The following is a 17,729-nucleotide window of genomic DNA, read 5'->3' as shown; positions in this document are numbered from 1 at the left end:
TTTACAAAAAAAATTAAAAATTAGTTTTTAAAAGTTATAAAAAACTTTTGAGTTGTAAAATATATAAACCAAAAATGGCATAACACTTAAATGCAGAGTTTAACGGGTAATTATAAAGCGGATATCGACTAAGAGAAAGGACTAGACCATTGCCACCACTCCAGAGGCTGTGTATCTCTCTTCCTGATTACGATGCCCCCTCCCCCCGAGACATACCCACTAGCATGAGTTTATGATAATCATTTCCTAGCTTTTCTTTAGCTTTACCACCTATATGTGCTTTCCTAAATGACTTCTTTTTGAATATTGCTTAATGAAACCATATCTCATATCTTCTTTGGGCCTTGCTTCTTTTGCCTCACGTTGCTTGTAAGATCCATCTTGGTTGTTGTGAGTGGTTGACCTTTGTTTCGTTATCGTTCTTCCAGCACCTTGCTTGGTGTCAGGTGCCCAGAAGCCATGTTATAAATGTGCATTCACGAGGATAAGCCCTGCTGGGTAGTCCAGGGCTGAGGGAGGTTGCTTCAGGCTGTGCGGGGGCAGGGCTCCCCCGTGGGTATGGGGCAGGGTCATGTGCTGGGGTGAGAGGTTTGGCTGACTTGGTCCCTGGGAACTGACAGCTGAGAAGGACTCAGTTAACTCAAGTGTGTTATGAATGTAGAGCAGGGACTGGCCTGGCCTTGAAGGGACTCAGGTGACCAAATCCGGCATGAGGCTCTCAGGATACTGCCAGAGGCGTCCTGAGAGCCTGGGCCTGACAGCATGAACAGGACAGATGGGGGAATGTGGGGGCCGGGAGCGCCCAGGAGCTCGGTGCAGTGGGGGAGCTGGGGTGGGCTCGGGTGGTAGGGTCGGGGGCGGGGAGGATGGCAAAGGCCGACCATGTGGTTGGACTTCCTGCAGCTGGTGTGTGAGGGCGGGTGGGGAAGGTAGCAGCAGCAGTTCCGCCCAGGATGAGCGTCTCTGTCTTTCTGTTTCTGTCTGTGTATGAGGGGGTGTGTGGGCTCTTGGGGTGTTGGGGCAGGGCTAGCGGTCTTCAGTCTTCTGTGGCTGGCTTTGGCAGGCTGCCTCCCCCTCCCCTTCCCCTCCCCTCCCTCCCCTCCCCCCATCCCTTCCCTCCCCCTCCCCCTCCCCTCCCTCCCCTCCCCTTCCCTCCCCTCCCCTTCCCTTCACCTCTCCTCCCCTCCCTTCCCCTCCCCCTCCCCTCCCCCTCCCTCTCCCCCCCATTGCCACCAGGCTTCTTTGAACTGTCCTCTTTGTTTTCAGCCTTTAGATCTCTGTAACCCTGCCCGGACCCTCCTGTTGTCGGAGGAGCTGCTGCTGTATGAGGGGAGAAACAAGGCTGCCGAGGTAAGACACTCACATTTCCTGGGTGGGGTTTCTGGTGGGCTTCATCGGCCATCCTCCAGGCCCCTAACTTTCCTCTCTTCCTGATGGTCTCAGAATTGTACAATTGGGGTAGAAAAGACCGGAAAAGGCCTCCATGCCCTCTTTACCAAATGGCTACCCAGCTTTTGTTGGTATATTCCCAGTGATAGGGAACTTGCCACCTCTCAAAGCCATAGAGTGCATCTTTGATGGTTACAGAGCTTTCCCAACACCTAATGATGTTCCACTGTTTCTCCCATCTTCCTCTAAGGAGCAGGAGAGATGGCATTTCACCCCAGCTGTGATGAATGACTTTGTGGGTGAGAAGATAAAGCTGTTAGCCAAAGAGAATTTTAGAAGAGCACCCGTTACCTGGGTTTTTGGGTGTATATTAACCCAAATCCAAAATCTTCTTCTGAGGGATAAGTCTGTGATCTCTCTTTGGGCTCTAGCTCTGCCAACAGAGACCTGGGTGTGTAGGTCATGCTGCTTTTCCTGGGAGCTGGCCCCGGCTTATCTCTAACTGGGGGGATTTCACTCGCCCACACCATCCCCAGAGCTGGCCAGGTTCCGGCTCAGTCTCATGAGTTTAAATCTACTTGGGAACAGAAGTTGGAGCTCTGGGGTCTGACTGGGCTACCTGGGAGCCTTGAGGAGAGGGTAGGGGGCTTGCCTCCAATCAGGCCCTGATTCAGAGCTGGCAGTGTGGCTTGGCTGGGTTGAGTGACAGCTTGGGGTGGTGGAAAGATCAGGAAACTTGGAGGCAGAAGGCATGTAGCCAGCTCTTGCTCCGCGGCTGGTTCACTTACAACTTCTTCCTTCTTCCTCAGTCTTCCCATCGGAACAGTGGGGTGTGTGTGTGTTTGAGGCAGCAAGGGCAGGGTCTGAGGTCAGCTGATCTCTAAGGGCCCTTTCAGCCTCAGCATTCCGGGACATTTTGTGTAGTGGTGACTAAAGCAGGCTGCTTTTGTTTTGTTTGTGAAACAAGCAGACCAGAACTCATATTTTCCAAATGAGCGTTGTCTTTCAGGGGCGCTCCCTGGGGAGACTGCAGGATTATTTCTACCACACTGGCGTTGCTTACCACATTTCTGGACCTCCTCTTCGGGAACTTTCTTAAGAACCTTGGCATAACTTCTGAATTGCCTCTGTGGGAGTAAAACTTCATCTGTTGCAGGGGATTTGGGTTTTAGGAACGAGAAGTCCTTTGGAGCTATGCTTGGTGAATAAGTGTGTGGTGGAGCTCAGTCAGGTAGCCAAAGGTCAGAAACTGAGGTGTGTGGCTATAAACCCACAAGACTCAGAAGGAGGCGGTTAGGAATGGCAGCCACTGTGGAGTACATTCGTATGTCTCAAGGTGCTCTTTTCTTCCCCTACTCACTCACCATTAAACCTGCAAACCTTGAGCACTTCTTATTTATCCTCACTGTGCAAGTTTTCCATTCTTGATCCCGGTTAACTCTCACAGCTTCCCGAGGAGAGGCACGTTTGCCCCTACTCAGTAGATGAGGAAACTGAGGCTCGAGTGAGATTTACTAGGACCTGAGGGTCTCAAGACTCCTAAGAGATGGAGCCATGATTAGCACTTGGGATCTCTCTGGCTCAGCAGTTCTTTCCAGGATCCCATGCTGGCTCTGGTGTGTTTGTTTAAAAACTGAAGCCAGGGCCTGATGATAGTTAAAATCTGTCCAAAAGCTCTTTGCCTAGTGGGCCTTTGGAGCCCTAGAACTAAGAGACCCCTTTTGACGGTTGAAAGAAATGATTTGAACACAAGGAAAAATAATACATTTCTTTTTCTTGAAATATGATAGGAAGCAAATATGTGGCTGTTAGTAGCCTGTCGTGTTATTCAGGCCAAAAATATAAACCAATTCAAGAGGGGTTTGGCGAAGTTCAGAGAATCGCATCGTGGCTGGGCCCTCAGGAGCCGTCCATTCTAATTGCTTCCCTGTAACTTTCCAGCTGATTGTTCTCCATCCAGCCTCTTCTTGAGTCTGCTGAGGGAGCCCTCCCAGCAGTGGTTCTATTACCAGAGAGCCCTAAATTGTAGAAAGTTGCTCGACAGAAATCTTTGTTCATGGAATGTTCCCCCTTGGCTTGGTGTCCCTTCTCTTCTCTGGGCATGCTCCGTGAGCTGATCCAATCCCACACCGTGAACTGCCCTCATCACACGCCCTCCCGGAAGTCACCAACTTGATTAACGTGCCCTGAGATCAAATCAGCGTTTTGGTACAGACTCATTTCTACATTCAAAGAATGGTTACTGAGCATCTACGATGGAGCCAGGCCCTGTGCTGGAGGTTCCAGGAGTCCTATGGGGCACAAGAGAGACATGCCCTCACTTTACACACTGACTCATTAAGTTTACCGTTTGCTGGGTCACCAAGGCCTTTGCTGCAAACCCTGCCCTCAGGCAAGATTCCTCCGAGGAAGCTTGGTTAGGGCCACGTGGGATTAGTGGTGCTTCAAGTCTCAAGGATTTCCTAACCAAGCGATTCCTCGACTCTTGAGCCTTTGGGAAAACAGATGTGTCCTTGGAACAAGTGTGGGGAAGACAGCTGGCGGCCCCCAGGGCCTGCTGTGGGAAGCAGAAGGTAACTGGGCTGTGGAGATGGGTGTCACTGCACTGCAGGCTGCTGTGGCTCTGCGGGGAGCAAGGCCTGCAGGGTGCTGGTGAGACGGGAGAGGGGCCCACCTGCCCTCCTCTGGCACCCTCGCCTCTCTGCCCTGTCTCCCGCTGTGCAGCAGCTCTGTCCTTTCCCTGACCCGGCTTTTGGGGAAATACTTCGTTCAGGCCTTAATCACTTCCTGTCTAGACCACATTCTCAGCTCTGGGAATCTGGGCCAGAGCAGCGACCTGGGTCTTTTCTCACCTTGCTGGTACCTCTTCTCCACTTGCCATCCATCCAGCCCTCTCTGGGCCTGCGTTGTTTTTTGAATTTTTAGGCTCCTGACAGACTATCTCCTCTGACCCTTCCCCTGCCAGCTTCCCTGTGGGTCCAGAGACCACTTCCTGGTTTCCACTGAGTGGGTCAGGGGACCCTGAGGGTTTGTCTTGTGCTTGCCTAGTGTAGAGCTTTCTCCTTTCCACTCACTGGACGTTGAAGTCTTCTCCTCAGACAACCAACCCCTAAACTCCTTCTGAACTCTGAGATCATTTTCTTCCCTTCCCTTAACTTCATGTTTCTGTCTCCTTTGTGCCTCTTTTTTGGTCCCTGCTTGGATTCTTTCACATTCAGGGACAGGACAACTGTAGGCACATTGCTACCTCACCATATTGTGAGAGCTTTGCGGTCATCCAGACCTGGGCAATGGTCTCTGGCTGTGTAGCCTTGGACAGGTCACTTAACCTCTCGGTGCTGTAGGGTCCTCACCTATACATGAAGGCAATGATGTTAGTTACAAGTGAGGATCCACTGAGCAGAAAGTAAGTGCTCAGTAAATGGAGGCTTCTGTGGACTATGTTGGGTCAGGGCTGTGACGGGAAGGGGTTTGGAGAGAGTCACTGCCAGGATGCCTTCCAGCCCAGGGTTCAGGAGCCCTTGTGTTTGGTCCCCGTTAGATAAGCCAGAGCCCCTGAATGCCTCCTGCTCAAGAATGCCCCCTACCGTCTCTGTGGCCCAGATTCCCTCAAACCTCTGTGTGCCACGTAGTCCTTTGAAAAACATTTATGTATTTTTAAATTATAAAAGTAACAGATTCTCATTGCAAACTAATGCAAATTAAACAGAAACGTATAAAGTCAAGTCCCATTCCCCACAGTGAAGACTGTGATGAGTATTTTAGACGTTAAAAAATGTATAAATACAGACAGGTTTACAGTTTGGTTTTACGAAGTTGGATTATACGCTAGCTATTTTTTGGACATTGCACTATTTTGATTTATGATGGACAGATTTCCGTTTCTGCCCACATGGCTCTACTTTCTTCTTTCAATAGTTGCATAAAATTCTCCCACATGAAGGTAGCATAATTTAGTTTATCCATCCTCTCTTAATGGGTGTTTATGTTCTTTTTTAAAATTACAAAATTTTGTAATGCTGAGAACATCCCTACATGTTCATATTTCTATGTCCTTGTAAGTGTTTCTATAGGCTAGAGTCATAGAGGTGGAGTTGTTAGGTCGTCTTCAACAGTCTGACAGCTAAATGTCAACATGTTGGCTTTTTAAACTTCGTCAACAATCCAGCACACACTCACTGTGGCCCTTCGTGGTGCATGCCAACCTTCCAGCGGACTCTTCTTACCCCAGATGAGATGAAATGTCAGATTTTGACACCTCCAAGGGAATTCCACAAAATTAATAATATTTTGTTTTCTTCAGAGAATCTGAAATAGGGTTTTTATTGCTTTTGACTAAAGGCCACCGCAGGATTTACAAAACAAAGACCAGTGTAATCTTTACTGGCATTAGAGGATCAAGTGGATTTTTTTTTAGCATAAAAATATGCTGAGCATGCCTGATGGTTTACCTATAATGTCTAAAAATATCTTTCTCCTTTATTTTTGGAGCAGCTAGTGTATAAAAGAGATAAAAGTTCTGTGCTTGTCTGTGTTGGAGCGTAAGTAACTGGCTTTTTCTTGAACTGACTGTGCATGAACGCAGTTAAAATTATCTACAAGGAATTTGGTAAGGATACTCACATTGCATGATGCTTCAAATTCACTGTCTACACAGACCTTGTGAAAGAAGCCTGTAGGGAGCTGGGCAGGGACGTTCCCCCCTGTTTGCACAGATGAAAAAAACTGAGGCAGAAGGGATTCAGCAGACTTAACCAAGTTTTCATGGCTACTTAGTGGGACAGGTGCCTTGACTTCTGACTCCAAGCCCAGTGCTCTTTCAGCCGGACATTTAGAGGAGAATGCAAGCAAATGTGGCACGTCCTGCAGCTCAAGGGTGGCTCCAAGCCAAGGGCACTGGGCTGGAGATTCCAGAGGCGTTTGGTCAGAGAGGTGGGCCTGTGGGGTGTCGGGCTGTTGAGAGGCTGGCAGAGGCCGTCAGGAGGCATGGAGAATGAGGATGAGGGCTGATTTTTGTTCTGTCATTTTTTCCTACTGTGAGGAGTAGGCAAAAGGGTAGCCTTGACTGCAGGTCAGGTCTCTGCCCTTGGCTTAGGCCACGCTGAGCATCTGCTCCTGGTTATGCCCGAGATGATGGAGACGCATTACCTGGACTCCCAGGGGAGGCTGTGGCTTCTGGCCTCTGGGACAGCAGAACAGCGAGCTCTGTTTGCTCTCTCCCTGTGCAGGTGACGCTGTTTGCCTACTCTGACCTGCTGCTCTTCACCAAGGAGGATGAGCCAGGCCGCTGCAACGTCCTGAGGAACCCCCTCTACCTCCAGAGCGTGAAGCTGCAGGAAGGTGAGTGCATGCCCGAGAGGCCCTGGACTCCCTCTGCACTCTCTCTGAGGCCTGCTCTGGGCAGCATGGATGGGATGTGTGCCCCTAGATCTGGTTCTCAGACACTGGCGTTCCAGTCTAGGCTGGCAGGCCCCTGTACACCCTGAGCTTTGCTGGGAGGCTTCTGCTCCAGTGAGGTCTCAGGGAGGCTTGGGAGTGGAGTGGGAAAAGCGCTGGCTTCAGACAGACCTGTGTTCAAATCTTGGCTCTGCCCCTCACTACCTGTGTGACCTCAGGCAAGTTCCTCAACCTCTCTGAGCCTGTTTCCTCATGCGTAAGTGAGGACACCAATAGTATCTCAGAAGGTTTTTGTGAAGATTAAATTAGGTCGTTTATGCAAAATGGCTGGCCCACACTGTGTGCCCAGGCAACACATCCGGGACATGAGCACGTGGGAGGGTGAAGTGAGTCTCTACCCCACACTTGCCACGGTGCCCTCCCCTCCACTCGGGAATGGGAAACCAGCGGGAGTATCTGTCGAGTGGTTTGGTTTGGCGCCTGAGGTCTCTGCTGAAAGGGGCTCAATTTCCTCTCCCAGATTATGAAAACAACACCAGACCTGTTTGAGCATGGGTGACAGGGGCAGGGAGGAAAATATTACCCAGTGAAAGAATTCTGTTTTGACGGGTTTTGCTCCAGGAAAACTTCCTGCCTGTTTGCAAACCTGGCCTGCGTGCTCGGTGCCCCCGCTGTTCTTCCTCCTTAGAAACCCAGGGCGTGTGAGAACCTCCATTCTCGCAACCCCATAGGAAGTCGCTTACAACTTCTCCTTCTCTGCCTCTGGCTTTCTCCTGCCCACTGCCCACTGCAGCCACTGAGGGGAAAAAGCAAGTCACCTTGCTTGGGGCCAGCCTCTCCTACAGGGTGGGCTGGGCCTGACCAAGGTCATGGGGAGGAACAGCCCTCTGAGCAAGTTCAGCTGAGATCCTGGCATTCCAAGGAGCCCCCCATTACCTGCGGGAGCGGGGTGGGCGAGAGCTACAGTGACTCTGCCCTTGGCTTCCCTGCTGCCCTGCCCCTCTCTCTGTCCCTCACGCCCAGCTTCCCCTACACACCCATTCTCCCGTCCCTCCCACCCCTCTGCACACACATGCACTCACACGCCTGCCCACCCCCAGCTCCCACTATCTAGGACCCAGTCATATTTGAGGGGTGCTGGTGGGGGGCTGTGCTTGGTAATACAGGCTGATTGATTAGAACCATCACACAAGTCAGGCTCATCACACAAGTCTGGGGCCTGCAAGCCCAGGACCCTGGGCAGCTCAGCCTCCTGCTGAAAGGAGGGAGGGGGAAGAGGGCTTTCAAACTGGCTGAGCGTTGGGTGCGGGTTGGGAGCCACAGGGCAGAGGAAGAGCCGAGGGCAGTAGCTGGGGGCCTGAGGCCCTGGGCCGGCTTTGCTGCTGACGTGTGGTGTGGCTTCAGCTGCTCCTTTCTCCCTTTTCTGGGCTGTGGTTTTTCTGACTGTGAAACCAGGCTTGGGCAGTCCAGTGTGTTCCCTCCCAGACCTGACGTGCCCACATGGACCCCGAGGTTGCTCTGAGAAGCTGGACAGTGCTCATCTGTCTGGTCCCCACCCCTAGCCCGGGTGCGGGGAGCCCGCTGGGAATTGGTTGGATCTTCCCCTCCTGGAGGCCCCAACCTAAGGCTTGAAGTGAGAGGCAGGGTAAGCACCATCCTCCCCTGGGTGGCGGCTGGTCAGGGTGGGTGGCGTGAGGCCTTGGGGCGTGGCAGAGAAACCTCCTGTGTGCCAGGTTGCATGTGAGCGCCAGCCTGTGCGGGCATGGCCTCCTGGGGCTGGAGACTGTGGGTGGCCAAGACCAGCACTGCTCAGGAGAGATGACCACAGCCCTTGGAGCCTATTGGGTTGGCACGTGAGGGTGTGTGTGTGTGTGTGTGTGCGTGCGCGTGCGTGTGTGTGTGTGCACGCGCGCGTGTGTGTGTGTGCGTGTGTGTGTGTGTGCGCGCGCGCCTGTCCTGGCTGGCCAGGACGTTGCTCTGGTGCGAACTGTCTTGCCCTTCTCCAGCAGTGTCGGTCAGCAAACACAGCGAGTGTGGCTTTCCATGGAGCCAGGGAGCTGCTGGGAGCGAAGGCAATGGCTCAGAGACACTGAGCACTCAAGGTGCACATTCCAATGCTTAGATGTCTTTTCAGGCACTTGTGGGGAGCCCTTGCCCCGCTCCCTGAGACAGCCTTGGGGGTCCCAGGGTTTGCAGAAGTCCGGTGACCACCTCTCCAGCTGTCGGAGTTGGAGCTGCAGGACCCGGTGTCCTGAGTCCTGGCACCCGCACTCCTGCCCGCCTCCCTGCACCCCCAGAGACTCGCTGCAGCAGCAATGGCCTGAGCGAGGCTTTTAAGAGATGCATTTGGGGCCTCAGCTGGAGCTCCTCTTGGCAGGATGGTCTCTGATTAACATTGCTCATGACTCCTAAGGTTTCTTGTCTCTTTCAAATCAACATGTGCGGAAAGTTCAGTTTGAGGCAGAGAAGATGGTGAACAAGGAGCACACCCAGCCTTTCCTGCAGGCTGGGGCTGACGAGGGCAGTTCCCTGGCCGAGGAGGATCTGCCCCACCCAGGGACCAAGGACTCCCTTGTGTGACATGCCTGATGCATGCTTGGCTCTGCTGACCAAGCCTACTCCCAGGGCTGGGCACGGGCACAGAACATCGTGGATGCCCAATGACTGTTTGTTGGGTGAATGAGTGTAGGACCCAAGGGAGATGGGAAGCATGGCCTTAGCTTGGGGGCTGGGGTGAACTCCTCCCTCAGGGCTCCCGGCTGGTGGCCACTTAAACCTTGCCCGCCCTCCTCCTGCCCAGCTTCCCCCGAGCTTCAGCAAGGCTGAATGGCAGTGTAATGGGAACAGGCGGAGAGCTGGCGCTAACAACTGGGACATCTCCGGTCAGCCGGGGCCCATTGTGGTCTCTTCCTGCCTCTGCCGCCCACTGGCTTTGCTGTTCTTTGTGTTTCTGCCTCCCGGGTGGCCAGTATCCCACCCACAGTGTGTCTTCCTGACCTGCTGTGGTCTCTCAGGATGGCCTGGAAATGTCCAGCTGATTCTTGGGTTCACCATCCACCCTGAGGAGCCCAGGCGCCCCATCTTGGAAACTCAGCTGCTTAGGTCCAGGCTGCTGGTACACTTGGAGTTAAATTTAGTCGGTTGACATTTTCTGAGCACCTCCTCAGAGCCCACCTCAGTGCTGGCCACCAGGGTGAGAGCAGAGGAAGAGACGCACATACATTCCCACCTCCGGAGCGCATGGCCAGGTGAAATGACAGATGAGTAAACCGGGAGAGGGACAGAAGTGTGACATAGTGGTCAGAACACAGGCTTTGGAGGCAGGCAGTCCTGGGTTCAAGTCTCAGCTCTGTCACTTGCCCACTGCATGCCTTCTGCAAGTTGTTTTCCTTCCCTGGGCCTCAGTTTCTGCATCTGGAAAACGGGGACAACAGCCCTCCTGGCCTGTCTCACAGGTGGGGCGGACTTGGTAACTGGTGGATTTGGGGATCTCAGCCCAGGCTTGAGAGGGCTCTGGGAAAATGGCAGAGGGGCCAGACTTGGGCCGGGAAGCCACCTCTGGGCTCCCCCCAGCCCATGACTGGGGATCACCCTGGCATAGCCCATGGTCCATGGCCCACATTCCTTGATGGGAAAGAGGGTTCACCCAAGAACCAAATGGCTCCTTGTTAGATTTCAAAATGGTGAAAGTGGTTGGAGTGTTGGATGGAAGGCCCGAATGTGTGCTGCCTCACTGTCCCTTTTCCTTTACACCTGCCCCCGTTTCCACGCTCTGGAAAGTCCAGAGCCCAGTCCAGTGTTTTGGAAGGATTTCCGGCGGAGCTGAGGTTTCTCTCCTGGGTCAGCCACGCTGCAGCCTCCTTTCTGCAGCTGCAGCTCCTTACAGGCACCCTTGGCTCCTGAGCCTTGCTGTCCTTATTTATGAGGCTCTGAGCCATGCTGAGCGCTGCCCCCATTCTGTCCTCCTCCCATAGTGCTGCCAGCACAAGGCCATGACGGGGAGCAGATTTCAGTGAAGGTGTGCAGTAACGCAGGGGTGCGATGGTGGGGTGTCACGGCACAGAAAAGTTTCAAGGCGATCCGTCAGCGATCCCTCGCCACGGGAATATGTCCTAGGCTGCATCCCCCAACCTTGGCCTCCTGTCTCCCTGAGGCTCCCATCTACCTGGCTTTCCACTCCCTTCTAGAACCTCTTCTCTCACTGGCAGCTTCTAAAACCCAAAATTCTGTTATTTTCTTACACAGATCTTTTTGTTTCTCCCTTGGCACTAAAGTCTGCTTCTGGAAAGTCAAGGAAACGTCCCAGTGTGTTTTCTTAAACAAAAGAAGCCACCTCCCCTTGTCTCCACCCTCAGCAATGCGAGGAACTGGCAGAAGCTTTGAAATTAGAGGTTTCTTAAACACGATGGACTTCTTAGGCAGGGCTGCCCCCTGCCCCCCAGCCCATCTCTAGGTGGGGAGAAGCAGAAGGATTTATTCTAATTCCAAAGCAAACCCCCATTTACTTATGAGCTATTTTCATCTAGCTCTGGCTGACATCCCTGGCCTTAGGGATAGATTTGCCCAGGAAACTGCCCATATGCTTGCTCCGAGGGGGCCTGGCCTCCACCCACGTGAGGACCTCACTCACTACTTTTCTTAGGAATAGGCTTGACCCACCGTCTCTGTTTTTCCCTTGCCGCCTCTACTTTGTAAGGCATTTTGACAATTTCTTTGATTCAGGTGTATGTTGAGGGTTCTGCGTTGAGCCCAGCACTAGTCCTGTTTCCTTGAGGGGACAGGTGCCTGGGTAGGGCCTACGTGGTGGGCATTTGAGAGGCAGGTGTGTAGTGGTTCGGAGCATGAGCTCTGGGACCAGGCTTCCCGGGTGTAAATCTGGGTTCTTCCCCCTTCTACCTGAGGCATGTTACTCACCCCCTGTGCCTCAGTTTTCTCACATGAATCATGGATGATAATAACCCCTGCCTCATAGGGGTTGTTGTGAGTGTCGAGTTTATGCACATGAAACATTTGGCGCTGTAGTTGGCACACAGCACTGGGTACTCTAAACCCCTATGGCAGTTTAAGTGTTTGCCGTTATATGTGCTGTATGATTGCTTCCCTCAAAAAGGATGACCTGCCTGGTGAGGTCGAATGCTTGAAATACAGGAAGTTCCTAACCAGCCCTGGCCTGTGCTCAGATGAGTGGCCCACGGGGAGTGCTGCCAGGTTCCGAGGAGCAGCCTGCAGCAGTCAGGGAAGGCCACCTGGAGGAGGAGGCGGGGCTACCTCACAGTCGCCATCCCTTGAGCACAACTTGTGCTTCTGCATCTCCATGCCTTTGCCCGTGCTGTTCCCACCTCCCAGAGTGCCCTCTCTTCCCACCTTGAGTTCAAGCTCAGAAGAGTCCCCCTTTTGTCAGGAAGCCTTCCCTGACAGCTGTGGGTCATCTCTTGGCTCTTGTGTTTCTGCAGCAGGCTGACCAAATCATCTTCCACCTTAGGGTAGGTATCCCGCCTCAGCTTCTCTGCTGGAGGAGCGGGGAGTGGCCAACAGGCCCTCCCAGCTGCCTCCCAGGTGGAGAGGGTTTGGTGAGTGTTTGAGTTTGGGATTCTAGACCAGGGGTGAGAAGGCTCTAGGAAAACACACTGAGGGGTTGGGCCTGGGCTGGGAAGCCATCTCTGGGCTCCACCCAGCCCGTGATTGGGGATCCCCCTGCATAGCCCATGCATTCCTGGGTGGCTCCTTGTTGAATTTCAAAATGGCAAAGGCAGTTGGAGTGTTTAAAAGAAAACCCAAGTGTGTGCTGCCTCCATGTCCCTCATTGCAGGGGACATGGAAAGGAAGAGGCCTCCTGGGATGGATGACAGCTCCCTGTACCCCACTGCTTGATGCCCAGAGGGTGCTCCTGGCTACCTCTCATAGGGTGAGAGCTCAGTATTCCTTGGGTCAGGCTGACCTGCAGGCAAAGGCCTTACATCTGTATCTCAACCTAATTAGATATTAAGTGGGCTTTCCTCTAGAGATTTCCCTGCCCCTTTCTTCTTCTTGTTACAGGAAGTACCACACACAGCCCTCTGGGTGAGACAGCTGGCTGTGCTTAAGCAAACAGTTGAGACTCTGTAACCAGTTCTAAAGCAAGTCTTACTTTTTGTTCCCTCAAAGGTTCTTCAGAAGACCTGAAATTCTGTGTGCTGTATCTAGCAGAGGTGAGTCCTTCCCCCTGAATCTGAAGAGAGAGATCTGTGTCCTGGTGCTTGAAGGAAGATGTTGGGCCGGGTTCTAGTGCAGGTTCTGATGCTGCCTCCACACCAACTCCTGCAGGGGTTCCGGGCAGGTCCAGAGTGGCAGTGTCCTGCTCTGTGGAATGGGAACAGCAACCCCTGCCCCTGTGTCTCTTACCTCTGTGTAGAAGAGCAGTGGACGTGAAGGCGCTTAGAGGGGACAGAAGGACACTGTGGTCTCCTGCTTAGGACTTCCTGGTCTCCAGCCCCTGCAGGGGGTCACAGTGAGGGTGTGGCCTGAGAGCCAGCCATCACCCTATTCACTTGGTAGTCCTTCCTCTATAGAGCACCCTGATTCTTGTGCCCACCTCTTTCCTCCTCTCTTTCTAGAAGGTACCACCTATGTCCCCTCCTGCAGGGTCTTGTCAATGTTTCAAAAGGCCTGAAGGCAACTGTACCTTTACCTGGGCCAGATAATACAGGTGAAAGAAACCATCTAGCGTCTGTGTTTTGGGCTGGAGTGACGCCCACTCAGTGTGATTGATGTTCCTTAATTCCTTAAGACTGGTTACCTCAGTCTGATGAGAAGTTCAGCTAGACAGTGTGCCTTTGCTAAGCAAAATGGGGGCACACAGCTTATTGCTTGACGTGGTTCGGGAGATAAAATATCATTACCAGGGGTTTAATCAAAGAGGGCCTTGGTGATGAAAAAGTTGAGAGCCACTGATCCATACAAATTTTTTCAATTTTCAGCAAATTTTCTAATCCCAGCCTTGTACCTCTGCTCATATGAGTCTGCTACCAGTTCCAGGCAGGGATTTATTAGACCCATTCCTTCCCTCTGCTTCTGCTCGTCTGTCTTACTCAGTAACAGTCCTGGGAAACTGCCTATTCTGTGGGAGAATCTACACTGGCCACACGTTATGGGTGAGGCCTGGTCTACACTGGCTGGCCAAGAGGAGTACACCATTTTGGGAAGGAATTTGCATGTTGTTTGTGATTGGAAAATCATTCCTTCAGTTCCTGGCTAAGATAGGAGGTGCAGGGCTTCAGGTGAGTCCCTTGGGTGAACACAGACCCCTGAGGACAAGACGGTTGATGAGAAGTTAGCTTCAGGGGACAGCAGGGAATCCAAAGGACAGTGGACCTTGTTGGAGCCGAGCCGGGGACCCTGGCAGCCTAGAATGGCCACTCGAGGTCCAAGAAGGCACTGATGTCCTCCCCTGTGTCAGCATATCCCCACCGGGCACAGGAAGTAGCTGGTGGAGACCCTTCAGGGGGGCGTGAGTTCATTTCCCCGGAGCCGAGCGAGCAGCTTAGGAGAAGCTGTGAGGCAGGCTGGGAAGAGTCAGAGCATTTGCCTCCCCAGCCTCACCCATCTGGATTCCAGTTCTCTGCAGCGGGGCCTGAAATGAGACTCCAGGTTCTTTAATGCCAAGACAGCTTCCTGCCAGGCTGGGGTTATTTTTCCCAGAGAAAAGCACTTCTGCTCCTTGGTTTCCAGGGAGCCGTGACCTCCTACCCCTCCAAAGACTGATGAAGGGATATTGATCTGGGACCTTTTATTTCAGTAAAGTGTCAGGTGATCTGACCCCAAGGGGCTGGGTGTTTGAAGATCACAGGCAGCTAGAAGCCCCTCTGTTCTCTTAATGGGCTGCTCTTTATGAGAGGCATGTCTGTATCACAGGGAAGACAAGATCCCTGCTTGCCCTGTGGCCTGGAATAGGCTTGACAACAGTGGTTTTGGAACTCATGGGGAACCCCAGACTCACGTCTTAGTTGCAACTCCCAGCAAGTGGTTTCTCTTCATTGCCTAACATGCAGGTAGTGTCCAGAGAAGAACCAGGGCAGGGCAAAAGAGTCAGGATTTGGGGACAGTTTTCCACTCTGCATTGGGAAAGCCCCAACTGCCTGGGGGGCAGCAGCTCTGATTGTTCCCCAGCAGTAGGTCCTGGTTAGTTATCAAGTGGGTGGGATTGTTCTGAGCAGTCCTTGGCCCTGGGGCCTCTATTTCCCTGGACAGGTGTCCCTCAGCCCCTACAAATCCATGGGAGAGATGCAGCCCACAACTGGCTGTACCAGGGGTGTCGGGTCAAAGGCCACACAGGTCAGGGACCATCCGCTAACTTGGAATTTGATCCTGGCTCCATTAATTTAAGAGTTTGCTCTTTGGGGTTAGGAAGACCTAGATTGGAATCTTGGCCCTGCCAAGGTTGAGCAAGTCACATACTCATCTCTGAAACAAGGCTGAGGAGTCCTACCTTGTAAGGTTGTTGTAATGATTAAATGAGATCCAGTAAGATACTGTGTCCAAGGCACTTAGCGCAGAACCTGCCACACGGTTAGTGCTCGATAAATGGTAGCTATTATTTCTGTCAGCTTCCTAACAGGCGGAGAGCTTTTCATATTCAGTTACTCTCCATTAGAGACATCACCGATGATTTATTGATCCTTTAAAATAAAAGCTAAGAGGAAGATCTCACATTTTTTGTAATGTACGTATACTGTTAAACAAATGAGGCAAGATCGAAGGCTCTGGAGGAGGCGGAAGACAGACTTTGAATCCCTCCTCTCCTGAAACCTCCTGGGACTGCTGACTTCACCTCTCTGAGCCTTAGTTTTCTCATCTGAAAAACGGTAACAGCTGTGTTTTTCCTTCCTCCCTATGTCATTGGGTCACTGAGAGAATTGAATAAAATGAGAGAACATCTGTCACAGCAAGTGAGCAAACATAAATTGTAGTAGAAGAGGTTTTAGGTTTTTGTTTGTTCGTTTGTTTTTTCGGTACGCGGGCCTCTCACTGTTGTGGCCTCTCCCGTTGCGGAGCACAGGCTCCGGATGCGCAGGCTCAGCGGCCATGGCTCACGGGCCCAGCCGCTCCGCGGCACGTGGGATCTTCCCAGACCGGGGCACGAACCCGTGTCCCCTGCATCGGCAGGCGGACTCTCAACCACTGCGCCACCAGGGAAGCCCCGAGGTTTTAGTTTTTACAAGGATAATATTAATTCAGGAACAAGGAGGTTGAGGCAAGATGGGGGTTTTAAAGAAGGCAAGGGGAGCCATGTTTCTAGTTGGATTTGGGGATGCTCATGTTTGAATGCAGAGGTCTGGGCCCAGTGCTGTCGCGTCTGGCGGGCTCTGTGCTTAGCTAACCACGCTGCAGTCAAGGAAGCCCTGCCTCTGAGTGAGTTTCGTGAGGATGCTTTCAGGGCAGCTTACAACCTTGACCTTGGAGCCTGATATTTGAGGGCACGGTGTCTATCAGTGTTGAAACTGATGAGTGGGATCACAGAGTGGACCAAGAGAGACGGTTCACATGCAGGGACAGCCAGGCAGACAGTGGGGGCCCCTGATTTAGACAGACTTAGGCAGATGGGAATTCAGCCTCCCTGGAGGGAGCTGTCTCCATGCTCCCTCTCTTGGCCAGGCCAGCCTCCAAAGCTTCAGGCAACACTTAGAGAGGAGCCTTGGGAGCAAGGCCTTCCCCAAAATGTGTGCCCGTCTAAAACAGCCAGCCCTACCCCCCAGCCAGGCCTAGGGTTAGGTCCTTGGTGCCTCGGATGCCTTCTCGAGATCATGGATGGGAAGGTGCTTTTAAAATCGATACTTAGATCAAGGGGATTATTATTAAGGCAGAATCCTGCTTCAGAACAGAAAGAGAGGAGGAAGTTGGGGCTCAGGAAGATAAAGGCAGAGGCAGGCCTGGGAGGCTCGGGCCAGGACCAGATTTGTGGAGTGATGGCCTTTCCAAGCGGGAAGGGACCACAGTCCCTGCCCCAACTCTCCCCTCGCAGGGGCAACACAATGAGACAGGGAGCAGAGGGCCCGCTAGTCAGCTCCTGCCCCACCTGGTTTCTCCCTGGAGCATCTTGGGGTCTTTGCTGGGTGTGTCCTTCCCCTGCAGTGGGCTGGGGGTTCCGGGAAGTGGTGGGAATCGGTTATTAAGTGGGAGGATTGCCTCACCACATCCACTCAGTTCCCTGAAACCAAGAGGTGGGGCTTTCTTCCCTCTCTCCTCTGATGCTTTTAGGAAGAACAGCTTCTGAGCACTTTGGGGCTGGAAAGGAATGGCTGGCACCCTGGGAACACTTAGCATGGGGTGTGGCCCTTCCCTGAAGGGGAGCATCCCTGAGGGTTGGGTTTGATGGCAGGTAGACTATGTCCCCAAATGCTGTTAGATGATGCTGATAACCACCCCAGCTCAGAGCCTTTGCATTTGCTGTTCCTTCTGCCTGGAACAGTTTCTCCCTAGCACTTTCCTGGCTGGCTCTTTCTCGTTCAGCCTTTGCTGGAGTGCGGCCCCTTCAGAATGGCCTTCTCCGTCTGTCAGGCTCAGATAGGACCTCTCCCTTTTGGCCTTTCCACAATTTGTAATTACACTGTTTAATTGTTTATTGTCTCTGCCCCCATCCTGAGGGCAAGAACTCAGTCTCTCTTATCTCCCTCTTCACCCCCAGGGCCTACTACAGTCCCTGACACACAATAGGTGCTCAATAAATATTTCTTAAACAAATGAAGTACTAATAACAACAATAGCTGCTGTTTATTGAGGCCTGGGTTATTGCTTGCCCTCCCAATAGCTCTGGGAGGTAGGTGATATCACTGTCATTCCCATTTTACAGGCTTTCCTGAGGTGACAGCTAGGAAGTGGCAAAGCTGGGATTCAAACCAGGCCTGTCCAACTGCAAAACAAGGAAGGACTGCGTAGAAACACTGTCTTTTTCTCTGTTCCAATCCATC

The 17,729-nt window shown here is 52.6% G+C and overlaps 1 protein-coding gene across 8 annotated transcripts in view; it reads left to right on the top strand.

Annotated features, from left to right (window-relative positions):
• RGS3 (regulator of G protein signaling 3) overlaps positions 1 to 17,729 on the top strand; it is a 143,342-nt gene that overhangs the window by 60,726 nt on the left and 64,887 nt on the right. For all 8 annotated transcript variants that reach the window (XM_060300577.1, XM_060300578.2, XM_060300579.2 and 5 more), the window contains 3 exons: positions 1,267 to 1,350; positions 6,618 to 6,729; positions 12,931 to 12,974. In XM_060300577.1, the coding sequence (XP_060156560.1) occupies positions 1,267 to 1,350; positions 6,618 to 6,729; positions 12,931 to 12,974 (240 nt within the window). The remainder of the gene's footprint in view (positions 1 to 1,266; positions 1,351 to 6,617; positions 6,730 to 12,930; positions 12,975 to 17,729) is intronic.

The sequence above is a fragment of the Globicephala melas genome, chromosome 6 (assembly GCF_963455315.2).
Source record: "Globicephala melas chromosome 6, mGloMel1.2, whole genome shotgun sequence".
Classification (NCBI taxonomy): Eukaryota; Metazoa; Chordata; class Mammalia; order Artiodactyla; family Delphinidae; genus Globicephala; species Globicephala melas.
Note: the sequence above shows the minus strand (reverse complement) of the source record. Positions and strands in the feature narration are given on the sequence as shown.